At 36.8% G+C, this 13,538-nt stretch overlaps 1 protein-coding gene across 7 annotated transcripts in view; it reads left to right on the forward strand.

The window, feature by feature from the left end:
- The window catches only part of PPFIA2 (PPFI scaffold protein A2), a 614,806-nt gene that overhangs the window by 546,335 nt on the left and 54,933 nt on the right, over positions 1–13,538 (forward strand). For all 7 annotated transcript variants that reach the window (XM_048835681.2, XM_048835683.2, XM_048835680.2 and 4 more), the window contains one exon: positions 7,536–7,629. In XM_048835681.2, coding sequence (XP_048691638.1) covers positions 7,536–7,629 — 94 coding nt within the window. The remainder of the gene's footprint in view (positions 1–7,535; positions 7,630–13,538) is intronic.

A 13,538-nucleotide genomic window follows, 5' to 3' on the forward strand; every position in this document is an offset into this window, starting at 1 on the left:
TCCACTCTTTGCCTGCTAAAACCCTGTGTTCTTGAAAAAGGACTGATTTTTAATCATAATTTAGGCTTCACTTGCTTTATCACTGGGGAAGAATGAAAATCTGATTTATTCAATCATCTGTAGTTTAGTACATTTCAAAATCAATTAAATGGGTCTCTCAAGTCAATCTGCATGTTCCCATCTGCACTGATTGAGAAATTTATATCTTTCGACTGGGTTCTTAATTCCCATTTACATTCCATGAGACAAATTTTATTGATACTGGCAAACCATATATAATATTGTATTAATTTACAGTAACTCAGAGCCCAGAGGAGAAAGATAAAATAAATGTATAAAATAAACGGTGTTCCATGCTGCTTTTTACAGCGCAGAATGGAAAATTCCTATAAAGATTGTCTCAGAAGCAACAGAAGATGACAGTAAATTACTATCTTAATGATACCTAAAAATGTTAATGCTATATATGCGTAATCTGATCAAACACATTTATAATCCCCAAGCACCAACTCATGAAGTTTAGTGAATATTTGCAACAAATGATTATCTGGCTATGCCAGAAGGAGAGCAGGAGACACTGGATGTGGTTTTAATTAGGCTGCAACTTTATTCTTAAAATATGTGGATGTACCCCGCAAACAAAATTGTACAGTGTAGGTAGTTCCAGTCTCATTTCCCTATGTTTGGGGGCTGCCGTCATCCTTCTCCTTTTCCATCCTGGTCTAGCCATCCTGCTGCTGGGACCCCCAACATGTCCTTTCTATGAGGTTTAAAGGAGAGAGGGTTGACTCTCTGCTGTACAATTTGTGTTTGCTCGAACCCCCTTTTTCACTCCTTTAAAGTATGCCTCCTTTAAATCCTTTACCAATCCACTTTTATCTGATCCGTATCCCCTGACATCCATCACAGGTTTACATAATGAGTTGGGACATTATAACCTAACCACCGTTTCCTAACCTAATAGATCCCCAACTCACTGTGGGGAAGGCGAAAAACATACATTTTAAATAAACATAGCCAGGATCAATGAAACATACTATTACATATGGTAACCAAAAACAAGAAGCAAAAACATTTTTAGAAGCTATTAAGGGTGATCACTGTGCTACTGAAATACAGAGCAGTTTGTTTCCTCTTTAATTTGTAACCAAGGCAGATAAAAGAAGGAAATGAAGTCTTTTGTGGCAGGCAGCTTTTATATGCTTATGCTGATATAGAGCTAGTATTTTAAAGGTGATACAAGATAGTAACAAAAACACACAAAAAGTACAAATTTTTACAGTATTGGTTGAATTAGCTCCATAATAACTATAATTATATAGTTATAACTGTATTACAAGTTACATTAACATTAGGATGCTATGTCGTGAGACTTATACATCATTGTACCTCTGATGGCTAAAATCAGATTTTTAATGTGTTGTCACAAATTAACTTGACAAAAGGGAATAAAATAAGTCCTTATTTAACTTCTTTCTTCCAGGTTTCACTAATGTTGATGTGACCTGTGCAAGTACAAATTTACTGTTACAAATATTCATTTTTTCCTGTTATTTAGAAGATACTTTCCCTTTTCTTCAATAAACAACAGACAGCGATAAATAGATCTAATTGACTAGCCTCAGCAAAAAAGTTGATTCTTTTTTATATATTTGTGCGTGCAGTCATAAGCATGTGTGTGCGCGTACACATATGCAAACAGCATATGTGTACGCGCACACACATGCTTATGACTGCATGCTTATGACAGAGTCTCACAATCTCTCATTTGAGTTATGTTGATAAAAAACAATATTGGAACATCAGGAGTTTTACCACTGAATTTAATTGGGCCAAGATTTCACCTAGATAATTTCCTTGTACCAAATTTCTTGTATGTATGCAAGAGTACTGGTTTTCCAGTGCTAAATCTGTTACTCTTGTGAGTTATTATTCTTTCAATGTCTGCTAAATTATTTGCATTACTATCCAAAGTCTAACACATTCCTTAACATATTTATACTTCTTTAAAGATTTTGGGGGGGACTTCGCATCTTTTGTTAACTCATCTGACTTTATCATCTTGTGCATCTTCTCACATTTTTTTGGAATATCATGCTAAACTTTCTTTTTGTGTTTCTTCTCCTGTTATATTTTAGCTATATCTGTCCCTAATACAAACCATACATTACAGTGATTTTTAGATCCCGATTATATAAGCTGATCTGTGTGTGTGCAAGTGTGTGGATCAGTTTGCAAGACTGGAGTGTTATAAAGCACTTATCTCATTCACATATACATTTAAGACTATGGCTGCCATAAACCCAGGTTTGCCATCCTTTCTTGGTTATTCAAACAGCACAACTGTATTTTGTAAAAATATATTATACTAAGAATGTTTTTCATTCTGTAAAAGTTACTATACTCACACTACCTATATCTAAAGCAACTTAATCCGCACAAAGGAGTGTAAGTGATATCTTTACAAGGGTCAGAAGGAAACATATGATAAAGTATTCTATAAAACGTCTATCAAAGGACACTAACAATAAAGCAATGTATAAGGTGATTTTTGTGTGTATGTGTGATCAGATGCATGGCTGCCATCTTGGAAGTTATGTGGCTAATGCCCTGTTTACAATACTGACAATGTAACCTTGCCCTGTAGACAGTTATAACAGTAGAATGATTTATATTTTAAAAGGAAGACTTTTAAAAGGTACTTGTTCTTCAACACCAGCAAACTGATGCACAATAGATTTTTGCTCTCACTTGACTGAGCTGCATGTAAAAGTGGCTTGCAGATTTGAGGGTTATATTTCCTCTATGTGATACCCTATATCCATTTGTTTCTGATTTTTTTTAGAAAAATTAGTTGCTTAAAGTAACTAATATTGTAAATTCTATTATGTTGTCCGAGATAATGCCAGTGTCTAATATGTACTAATTCAGGGCCATACTGTGACTACAGTCTTGCACTAGGGAGTCGCCATGGAGCAGTAGTTCTCAACCAGGGGTTCGTGTACCCCTGGGGGTACTCAGAGGTCTTCCAGGGGGTACATCAACTCATCTAGATATTTGCCCAGTTTTACAACAGGCTACATAAAAAGCACTAGCAAAGTCAGTACAAACTAAAATTTCATACAGACAATGATTTGCTTATACTGCTCTATTTACTATACACTGAAATGTAAGTACAATATTTATATTCCAATTGATTTATTTTATAATGATATGGTAAAAATGAGACAGTGAGTAATTTTTCAGTAATAGCATGCTGTGACACTTTTGTATTTTTATGTCTGATTTTGTAAGCAAGTAGGTTTTAAGAGAGGTGAAACTTGGGGGTACACACGACCAATCAGACTCCTGAAAAGGGTACAGTAGTCTGGAAAGGTTGAGAACCACTGCCATAGAGTAGCAGATGTAAGGTGTCCTCTTCCTCCTTTGCCCCATTTACCTACATCATGGGCAGTAGCGTGGGAGGGGAAGCAGTCTCCACAGAGCTACTACATCCACCTCCCCACATGCAGGTGAGAAGTGAGCAGAGACAGCAGGTTGGGCACTATATACTGCTGTTCACTCTCTTCCCTGAGCAGCAGGGAAAATAAGCAGAGTCACAGTATCCCTCCTCAGATGCTCTTGGAACACCACAACAACATACTTCCCTTTTTCAGGGCAGATCATATAGTCACAGTCTAGCCCTCAGTTTTTAATATGGTTTGACATGAGATAGATAGATAGACATAAGAACGGCCATACTGGGTCAGACCAAAGGTTCATCAAGCCCAGTATCCTGTCCTCTGGCAGCGGCCAATGGTAGGTGTCCAAAGGGAATGAATAGACAGGTTATCATCAAGTGATCCATGCCCTGTCACCCAGTCCCAGCTTCTGGCAAAAAGAGGCTAGGGACACCATTTCTGCCCATCCTGGCTAATAGCCACTGATGGACCTATCTTCCATTAATCTATCTAGCTCTTTTTTGAACCCCAATATAGTATTGGCCTTCACAACACCCTCTAGCAAGGAGTTCTAGAGGCTGACACTGCATTGCATGAAAAAATATTTTCTTGTGTTTGTTTTAAACCTGCTACCTATTAACTTAATTTGGTGGCCCCTTGTTCTTGTATTATGAGAAGGAGTAAATAACACTTCCTTATTTACTTTCTCTGTACCACTCATGATTTTATAGACCTCTATCATATCTCCCCTTAGTCACCTCTTTTCCAAGCTGAAAAGTCCCAGTCTTATTAATCTCTCCTCATACAGAAGCCGTTCTATACCCCTAATCATTTTTGTTGCTCTTTTCTGAACCTTTTCCAATTCCAATATATCTTTTTTGAGATGGGGTGACCACAGTATTCAAGCTGTGGGCATACCATGGATTTATATAGAGGCAATGTGATATTTTCTGTCTTATTATCTATCCCTTTCTTAATGATTCCCAATATTCTGTTTGCTTTTTTGGCTGCCGCTACACATTGAGTGGATGATTTCAGACAACTATCCACAATGACTCCAAGATCTCTTTCTTGAGTGGTAACAACGAATTTAGACCCCATCATTGTATATGTATAGTTAGGATTATGTTTTCCAATGTGCATTACTTTGCATTTGTCAACATTAAATTTCATTGGCCATTTTGTTGCCCAGTCACACAGTTCTGAGAGATCCTTTTGTAACTCTTTGCAGTCTGCCTGGGACTTAACTATCTTGAGTAGTTTTGTATCATCTGCAAATTTTGCCACCTCACTGTTTACCCCTTTTTCCAGATTGTTTCTGAATAAGTTAAGTAGGACTGGACCCAGTACAGATCCCTGATCTGTCTGTCTATCTGTCAGTCACAGTTAATGCATGTGATTAATGCAAAACAAATTAACTAAATTTTAAAAGTTGTGATGTTTTCATTGCATCATTAAACAATAATAGAATAGCAATTTAAATTTATTATAAATATTTTTGGATGTTTTTCTACATTTTCAAATATATTGATTTCAATTACAACATAGAATACAAAGTGTACAGAGCTCACTTTATATTATTTTGATTACAAATATTCACACTGTAAAACAGATAAAACAAAAGTAATAGTATTTTTCAATGCACCTAATATAATTCCACTGCATCCTACTTCTTGTTCACTCAGACAAACAAGTTTGTTTACATTTACAGGAGATAATGCTGCCTGCTTTTTATTTATAATGTCATCTGAAATTGAGTACAGTACAGGCATCCGCATGGCACTGTTGTAGCTGGCGTTGCAAGGACTTTACATGCTGGATAAGTTAAACATTCATATGCCCCTTCCTGCTTTGACTTGTAGGCTCTGAAGTTTTACACTGTTTTGTTTTTGAGTGAAGTTATGTAAAAAAAAAACAATCTACATTTGGAAGTTGTGCTTTCATGGTAAAGAGACTGCACTACAGTACTTACTTGTGTGAGGTGACTAGAAAAAGTGCTATTTCTCTTATTTTATCCTTTTTACAGTGCAAATATTTCTGATAAAAATAATATAAAGTGAGCTCTGTACACTTTGTATTCTGTGTTGTAATTGAAATCAATATATTTGAAAATGTAGAAAAACATCCAAAAATATGTATAATACGTTTAAATCAGTATTCTATTATTGTTTAACAGTATGATTAAAATTGTGATTAATCACAACTATTTTTTTAATCTCACAATTATTTTTTTAATAATTTGACAGCCCTACTAGCTATCTATCCTCAAGAAAGGATGGTTGGTCCAGTGGCTCAGGTACTAAACTGGGACTTACAAGACTCAGGTTGAGTTCCCTGCTTCACCACAGGCTTCCTTTGCAACCTGGGGCAAGTCACTAAGGATATGTCTGCACTTTGAGCGGGAGGGGTAATTTCCAGCTCAAGGAGACACACCTGTGCTATCTTGCATATGTACCTAGTATCTTGCATATGTATCTTGTATCTTGGTCAAGTACATACTTGGGGAGGGGAAAGGGCCTCCATGGCCACAGTGAGCTGTAGCTCACGAAAACTTATGCTCAATTAAATTAGTTAGTCTCTAAGGTGCCACAAGTACTCCTTTATTGTTTTTAGTGTGATAGCTAAATGAAAGCTAGCACGGGTATGTCTTCTTGAGCTAGGGCCTGTCCTGTCAAACATATTCATGAGTGAACTGGAAAAAAGAGGTGAATAGTGAATTGGCAAAGATTGCGGACAATACAAAATCATTCAAGATAGTGAAGGCCAAAGCAGACTGTGAGGAGTTACAGAGGGATCTCTCAAAACTGGGTGGCTGCGCAACAAAATGGCAGATGAAATTCAACATTGATAAGTGCAAAGTAACGGACATTGGAAAAAATAATCCCAACCATACATATCTAATGATTGGTTCTAAATTGAAATTGAAATTCTAAGAGATCTTGAAGTCACTTTGATAGTTCTCTGTAAACTTCTGCTCAATGTGCACCAGTTGTCAAAAAAGCTAACAGTACTTTCTGAACTATTAAGAAAGGGATAGAAAATAAGACAGAAAATATCATAATGCCACTATATAAATACATGGACCAATGCATTGAATACTGTGCCCAGTCCTGGTTGGCCCATCTCAAAAGGACATAGTAGAACTGGAAAAGGTTCAGAGAAGGGCAACAAGGATGATCACGGGTGTGGAACAGATTCCATATGAGGAGAGACTAAAAAGATTAGGGCTGTTCATCTTAGAAAAGAGATGACTTAGCGGGGATATGATAGAGGTCTATAAAATCATGAATGGCATAGAAAAAGTGAATAAAGAAGGGTTATTTACTCTTTCACATAATATAAAAACTGTGAATTATCCAGTGAAATTAATAGGCCTCAGGTTTAATGCAAACAGGAGGAAGTACTTTTTCACATAGCTAACCTATTGAATTCATTGCCATGGTATGTTGTGATGGCCCTATATATATATATATATAAAGTGGATACGACGTTCAAGTAGGATAGGTTCTTCAATGACTATTAGCCAAGGTGGTCAGGGATGCAACACCAGGATCAGGGTGATCCTCAACCTCTGACTACCCGAAGCTGGGAGAGGAAGACAGGACTGGATCATTCCATAACTGCCCTGTTATGTACATTCCTCCTGAAGCTCTGGTTCAGGCCACTGTCAGAGACAGGATACCAGGCAAGATGGACCATGGTCTGAGCCAGTCTCGCAGCTCTTATGTTCTTAATTACACCTCCAGCTCGAAGTACTGACACACCTGTATTCTCCCTTTGCCTCGGTCCCCCGTCTGTGAAATGGGAATAATAGTATTTCCCTCACAGACAGGGGTGTTTTGAGGTTAAAAAGCATTACTCAGACCTTTCCAGGTAGTGAGAAGGATATATAAAGACTTTGTCAAGTTTTGGTCAGATTTGTTCCTTAATTCTCTCATTATAAATGGGTAGTAGGTACCTATTTGTCAGCAACCAGTAGACTTAAACAGAGAAAAATAAATAAGTAAAATAAAAATTGGGTTGGGTTGAGGAGGGGAATAATCAGAAAAGATCTATGAGGAAATATGTTCCTTTTTGCTTACTGTTTCAACACAGGAGGTTTTATGGAAACAGAGGCTGCTGCCCAGGACTCTCTGGGGTTAGGCAAACTGGGAACTCAAGCAGAAAAAGACCGAAGACTAAAGAAAAAGTAGGTTATTTGTTCATTTTATTTTCATCACACCTTGTTCATATTTTGATTTTGTGTGTTGTCTTAGGTGTGCACATAATTGAAAGCATGACCAAACAAATGACTGTATTTGTCTGACACTGTAGCAGTTGACCATTATGTGAGTTTTCCCAGGATTATTGTTTTTAAAAACTCCACATAAAATAACAGAAATATGTGGTAATAAAGTACACTTTATAAAGGTAGAATAAGTTATCATTCACAAAAAAACCATGAGTTTAAAAGAAAGGAACATTTTTTAGTTTGACATTACAGTTTAATTACTATGTCTTGTGCTAATTGCAGTTTTTAAAACTACTCATGAAATTAAAGAAACATCTTACCAGCTCTTTTTGCATGGATTATCCAAAAGATAAAGAAGAGGCAAGACTGTTTGCATTATCCATTGAGCATATAATTATTTCAATCTATTATAAAATAGGATTCCCCAGAGACATTGGTAACTTTGGTTTCTCTTACATCTGTCAGAAAATGACAACCTAGCTTTTTGTTCACATAAATTATAAAATAATTACATGCCTTCCCCCACTGCACTTAGTTGTAAAACTGATACACTCTGAGTCATAACAGCTGCAAGAAAGTAGGTAGGCCCATTTGAACCCCCCCCCCCCCCCGCTCCTCCCTGCAATCTATTCAGTCTCATAATTCCAGTGTTATTTGAGGACATCTGAGGAGAAAAAGGACAATCACTCTTTGAAAACATTTTTTTTAAAACAAGCTTATTCCTGTTCTTTAATTACTGTTTGAGTGTCAATATTTTACTTTCTAAGACTCTTTTTGATCTTTCATATTTACAGTATGCTCATGTATCTCAGTCTTCTGCTGATCTTTTACATAGTTTGATGGATCCTTTGCATAGTATTCTGTCCTTCTGATGAGGAAATTCCAGGGATGTTTTTCAGCCTTGCTGAGTGGTTTTATGTATAGTATGTATTTTAACTATATACTTTTTACCACATGCAGTCATGGTACATGCGATCATTATCGTTAATGTACAAATATGAGTGTTCAGTTTAAATGGGTCCTAATTTTACAATCTGTGAATAAGGTAAAGAAGCATTCCTTCAGCATCCTCTCCCAACAGACAAGAGACCTTGGTCACCAAACTAAGGATACTGTTCTTAAGAATACTACAACAGATCAATCTTTCCTCTGCATCTGGAATTTTTTATCTCTAAATCAATTATCAATCACCATTCTGTTATATATTTTATGGAAATTAAACACTTTTTATGGAATTATATTGTAAAAATATCAATAGTTTATCCTTAATTCTACAAAATTTCTTAAGAGCTGTTGAACCCACCACTGGGAACAGACCATATTGGGTGCCATTAGAAATTCAGCATTCACCATGCTACTCATGTATCTTCCAATACTGCGAATAGAAGATACCACAATACTGCAACCAGTATTGGTTGAAATGGCAAATGTTGATATTTTAAAGGCTACCACAGTGCCCAAAAAAATATTTCAAAATATGTCAACTTCTCTAATTCTGTTAGGTTAGTATTTATTAACAGAATGTAAAAGTTTTAATGTATATACAATGGACAACACAGAAAATTCAGCTTTACATGTTAATTGCATCACACAAATACAATACCTGGAAAAGTCTTGGATTCGGATACAATGGAGAATATACAAAATAATCTATTCCCAGACCTCTTAGTCTAATCTCCCACAGCCAGACTTTCTCGTGCTGTTAGCGTTTCAAAGTTTTCTCTTCTTCTGTGTCTGTCCTTGGCTTCCTGTGGAGTAGACATAACCAAATCATGCCCTTACATGGTCTCATTTAGGAATCTTTTCTTTGTGATTATGACTCATCCACTTAGAGTATAATCTTGGGATAGTATTTCAGGTGCATATTTTTCCAGATAGTCCAAGATATTAGAATATAAAAGTGGCAATTGTATGCACTTACCCTTAATCAGACAAAAGTATTGTCTGTAGCCTGAAGGCCTTTGCTCCATCACTTTAGACCTTTAAGAATGGTCAATCTTTGTAGCTTTTGGTTTCTGAACTGTTAAAAGTAGTGTTCAGAATACCCCTCGGTTACTTGCAGAGACAAGTTTGGATGTGCTTTGAGTTGGTTCTTTCACTGAGGTCCTTAATTCATTCAATATATAATTGTATGTCTAAGACTAATACAGAAAATTAAGAATGTAGGTCACAGGTATTTATGCAATTATGGACATTACTGGGATAGGGACCTGTGAAATGGATGGTACAAAATTCACATGTCATCAGATCTGCTTTAGAAAGATTAAGGCTTTTAATGTGACTGAGACCTTGAAGTGTATTAGAAGTTAAAATGGTCCAATACTTCATTTTCAAAGCTTTAAGCAGAAAGGTTTGTCTCAGTATGTCAGACACCTTTCTTGCCCCCATTTAATAATGCATATCTCCCTCCTTGCATAAATGGAGAGAGGTCTTCTTAGCTGAGAGATGAATACCAATTTTGGTAATATAAGTGAGAGAGAGATTTAGTGTCTCACATTAATGATAGTAGAAACATACTGTACTGACAGGACCTTGTCCATAAACAATGAGGTATCTTTATAAAAGGTAACTGAGAGAGTTTAACTTTATTAGACTGTCTTGTTTTCTAGTGGCACAGCAACTAAGTTTGAGATCAAGCCTTTTGCTTGACTCCTTGCTTCTGTTGATCAGGGTCTGTGAACACTGCAAAGAAAGCAAGCTCAGACCCTGAAGGGGAAGAAGCTTTGTAGTGATCCCTGCCACTTAGCTGGAAGGTCAGATATGAGAAAAAAGGCAAAGAAGCATTGTCTAGTAATTACCATACAGGACTGGGAGTAGGAGATCTGGATTCTATGCTGTCTTTGCCACAAACTTGCTATGTGACCTTAGACAAGTCACCTAAATGATCTGTGCCCCAGTTTCCCCTTCAATAAAATGGGAATAAAATGCTTTAATGAACAGGTGACTTTAATGAAGAAGAATATGGACCACCGCCTTCTACTGGATGACATCAGATCTGCTCATTCTTAAGCCCTACCAATATATTGCTTGCAGCTCAGACACTGCTCCTTCAACTCAGGTGGCAGGAGACTGTGGTTTTAGAGTGGGAGAATATGTTTTCTCCATGATGTTGCAGCAAAGTTATAAGTAGCCAAAGTGTGACCACAGATTGGTTACAATATGAGTTAGCTTTGAGATAATGATAATAATTATTTTAAATTATTTAAACTTAAGCCACAATATTTCAGAGGAACACTCTCTCAGGGGAAAAATGCCTTAAATTTAGAACTCTTACACATTTTACATTCTGGATTATAATTCTAATTAAATTTACATTACGCTATTTTAGCTCTCTAGCCCTGACTATTTGCATATGCAAAATAAATTTTTGAACAATATCTTTTGCTCTAAGTTTCCTGAGAGAGTGCTACACTTCTACATTTCAAATACCACTCTTGTGATTATAGTGTAATCAACATATTATTGCACTTCAAAGTTTGCCTACTTCCTGCTTAGAGGATTCTATTTGGCTATTAATGATATATTTCTATGTATTTTAATTAACTACTTACACACCATTAAAGTGAAATGAAAACCCTTACTCAGTGATAGGCAAGACTTTTGTAGGCCTCCCTAAAGAGCCAATTTTCATCCTAGGAATTTAGTTATTACAGTTAGTCATCAGCTGTGAATCCTCATCCTAAAACTTCAAGGACACAGGAAACTAGCTCTTCAGAATTTGTTAATTTGATCTCACCATGATGCTAAAATTGATCCAATAATACAGCCGTTAGTTAGCTGAATCATCTACACATTCATAAAGTTATGTATGTTTTCAGTGAAGCCTGACCACAAAAGACACATGATGTAATAAGACACATTAATTTAAGTATTTTAGAGGTGTATTATTTGTAACTTAAATGTGGTCTAGTGTTCAGAGCATGGAAGTGAATTTCAGGACTCCTCTGGGTTTATTCTTATTCTACCAGGGATTTACTGTGCAGTTTTTGCAAATCTATCTCTTACACCTAATTATAACCTTAAAAATCTGTCACAAGGATTAATAAATGTATGTAGAGAGCTTTAAGAACTTGTGATGAAAGGTACTATAGAACTGCAAACTGTTATTATCTAAAAGAAACTTGATTAAGAATAAAGAAATAGGTTTATTCTTACATTTGTTAAGATTTGTTTGCATTGGTATTGTAGCCATGTTGGTCCCAGGATATGAGAGAGACAAGGTAGGTGAGGTAATATCTTTTATAGGACCAACTTCTGTTGGCAGAATCTACAAGCTTCCGAGCTACACTGAGCTCTTTATCAGGTCTGGGGAAGGAAGCAGAGTGTTTGAACTAAATACAAGTTGGGACAGATTGTTAAGCAGAAAGAGTAACACAGTTTGGAGGCTGGCACTTGAAGTGAAGTGGGCAATTAGGGGTTAGATTGTTATGCTTAAAAGATTTGAAGTGGGCAATTAAGGTCAGCAGGCAGTGTGGTGTGTTACAGATTGTTGTAATGAGCCATAAAAGCAGTGTCCCTGTTAAGTCCATGGTTTTTGGTGTCAAGCAAAGTTATGAATTTAAGTTTCCAGGTTTGCTTTTTAAAGGTGTTGTGTGGGTTTCCTTTTGAGGACAAGTATTGAAAAATCAGCTGTAGAGAGATCACTTTATGAAAAGCGTTTCTCCACACGGGATACGGTGTTTTTGTTTTTTATCATTTTTCTCTGTGAATTCATTCAAGATTATCTGGTTTCACGTGAATAGTTGTTACTGGGGCATTTGTTGCACTGGATGAAATACACCAGATGTTGTGAAAAGCATGTGTAGAACCCATAAATCTTGAAAGGTATGTTGTGGGGGTATTGATCATCATAGCAGTGGAGATTTGTCTACAGATTTTGCATCTGTTCTGGCAGGGCCTGGTGCTGCTTTGAGTTGGCCTGTCCTGGTCTGTGGGAAGCTTGCTTCTGATGATGAGCTTGTTCAGGCTGGAGGATTGTTTGAAGGTCAGAAGAGGGGATTCAGGAAAGATTTCTTGCAGGATGTAGTCCCCATCAAATATGGGTTGTAACTGTTTGATGATACCTCACATGGATTCCATGGGGTGGTAGGTGACAACTAGAGGTGTGTGGTCAGGGTTTTTTTTTTTTCCTGTACTGAAGCAGGTTCTCCCAGATATTTGGATGGCCCTTTACATGATGGGATCTACTTCTCTGGTGGAGTGTCCTTGTTTAGTGAAGGCATTTTTAAGTGTGTTTAGGTGTGTATCCAGGACTTTCTGTTCAGAGCAAATTCTGTGGTATGTGAGTTGTAAATAACAGATCTTTTGGTGTGTCTGGGGTGGTCACTGGATCTGTGGAGGTAAGTTTGGTGATTGGTGGGTTTCTCATATATAGTTGTTTGTAGGGTTCCATTTTTAAGCTAATTGTGATATCCATGAAGTTGATGCTAGTGTTGGGTATTCTGTAGAGATTTTGATGAATGAGTGTGGTTATTGAAATTCTGATGGAAATCTGTGGGGGAGTTTAGATCTTCTGTCCAGACTCCAGAGGATGAAAACATCATCAGTGTATCTCAGGCATATCACTCGTTTTGTTAAGACTGTGAATTCTTACATTTTGTCTGATATATGGTATAGAGAAGATAAACAATGCTGAAATATGGCCTAGAGAATTGCATTATTTGCTATCAATATAAACTAGCCTGATAACCCACGTTAGCTTATCACACACAAAACTTGCCAACACTTATTTTTCTCAGGCTTCCCTCTTCCTCCCAGCCTGTTTACTTTGCACCTAAGCTGTTGAAGGAGGGTGTAGCCAATGTGTTGCAGTCCTTAAAGAACATATCTAGCAGTATAATTCAGCAGACATGAGTGTCCCAGTAGCT

The sequence above is a fragment of the Caretta caretta genome, chromosome 1 (genome assembly GCF_965140235.1).
Source record: "Caretta caretta isolate rCarCar2 chromosome 1, rCarCar1.hap1, whole genome shotgun sequence".
Taxonomy (NCBI): domain Eukaryota; kingdom Metazoa; phylum Chordata; order Testudines; family Cheloniidae; genus Caretta; species Caretta caretta.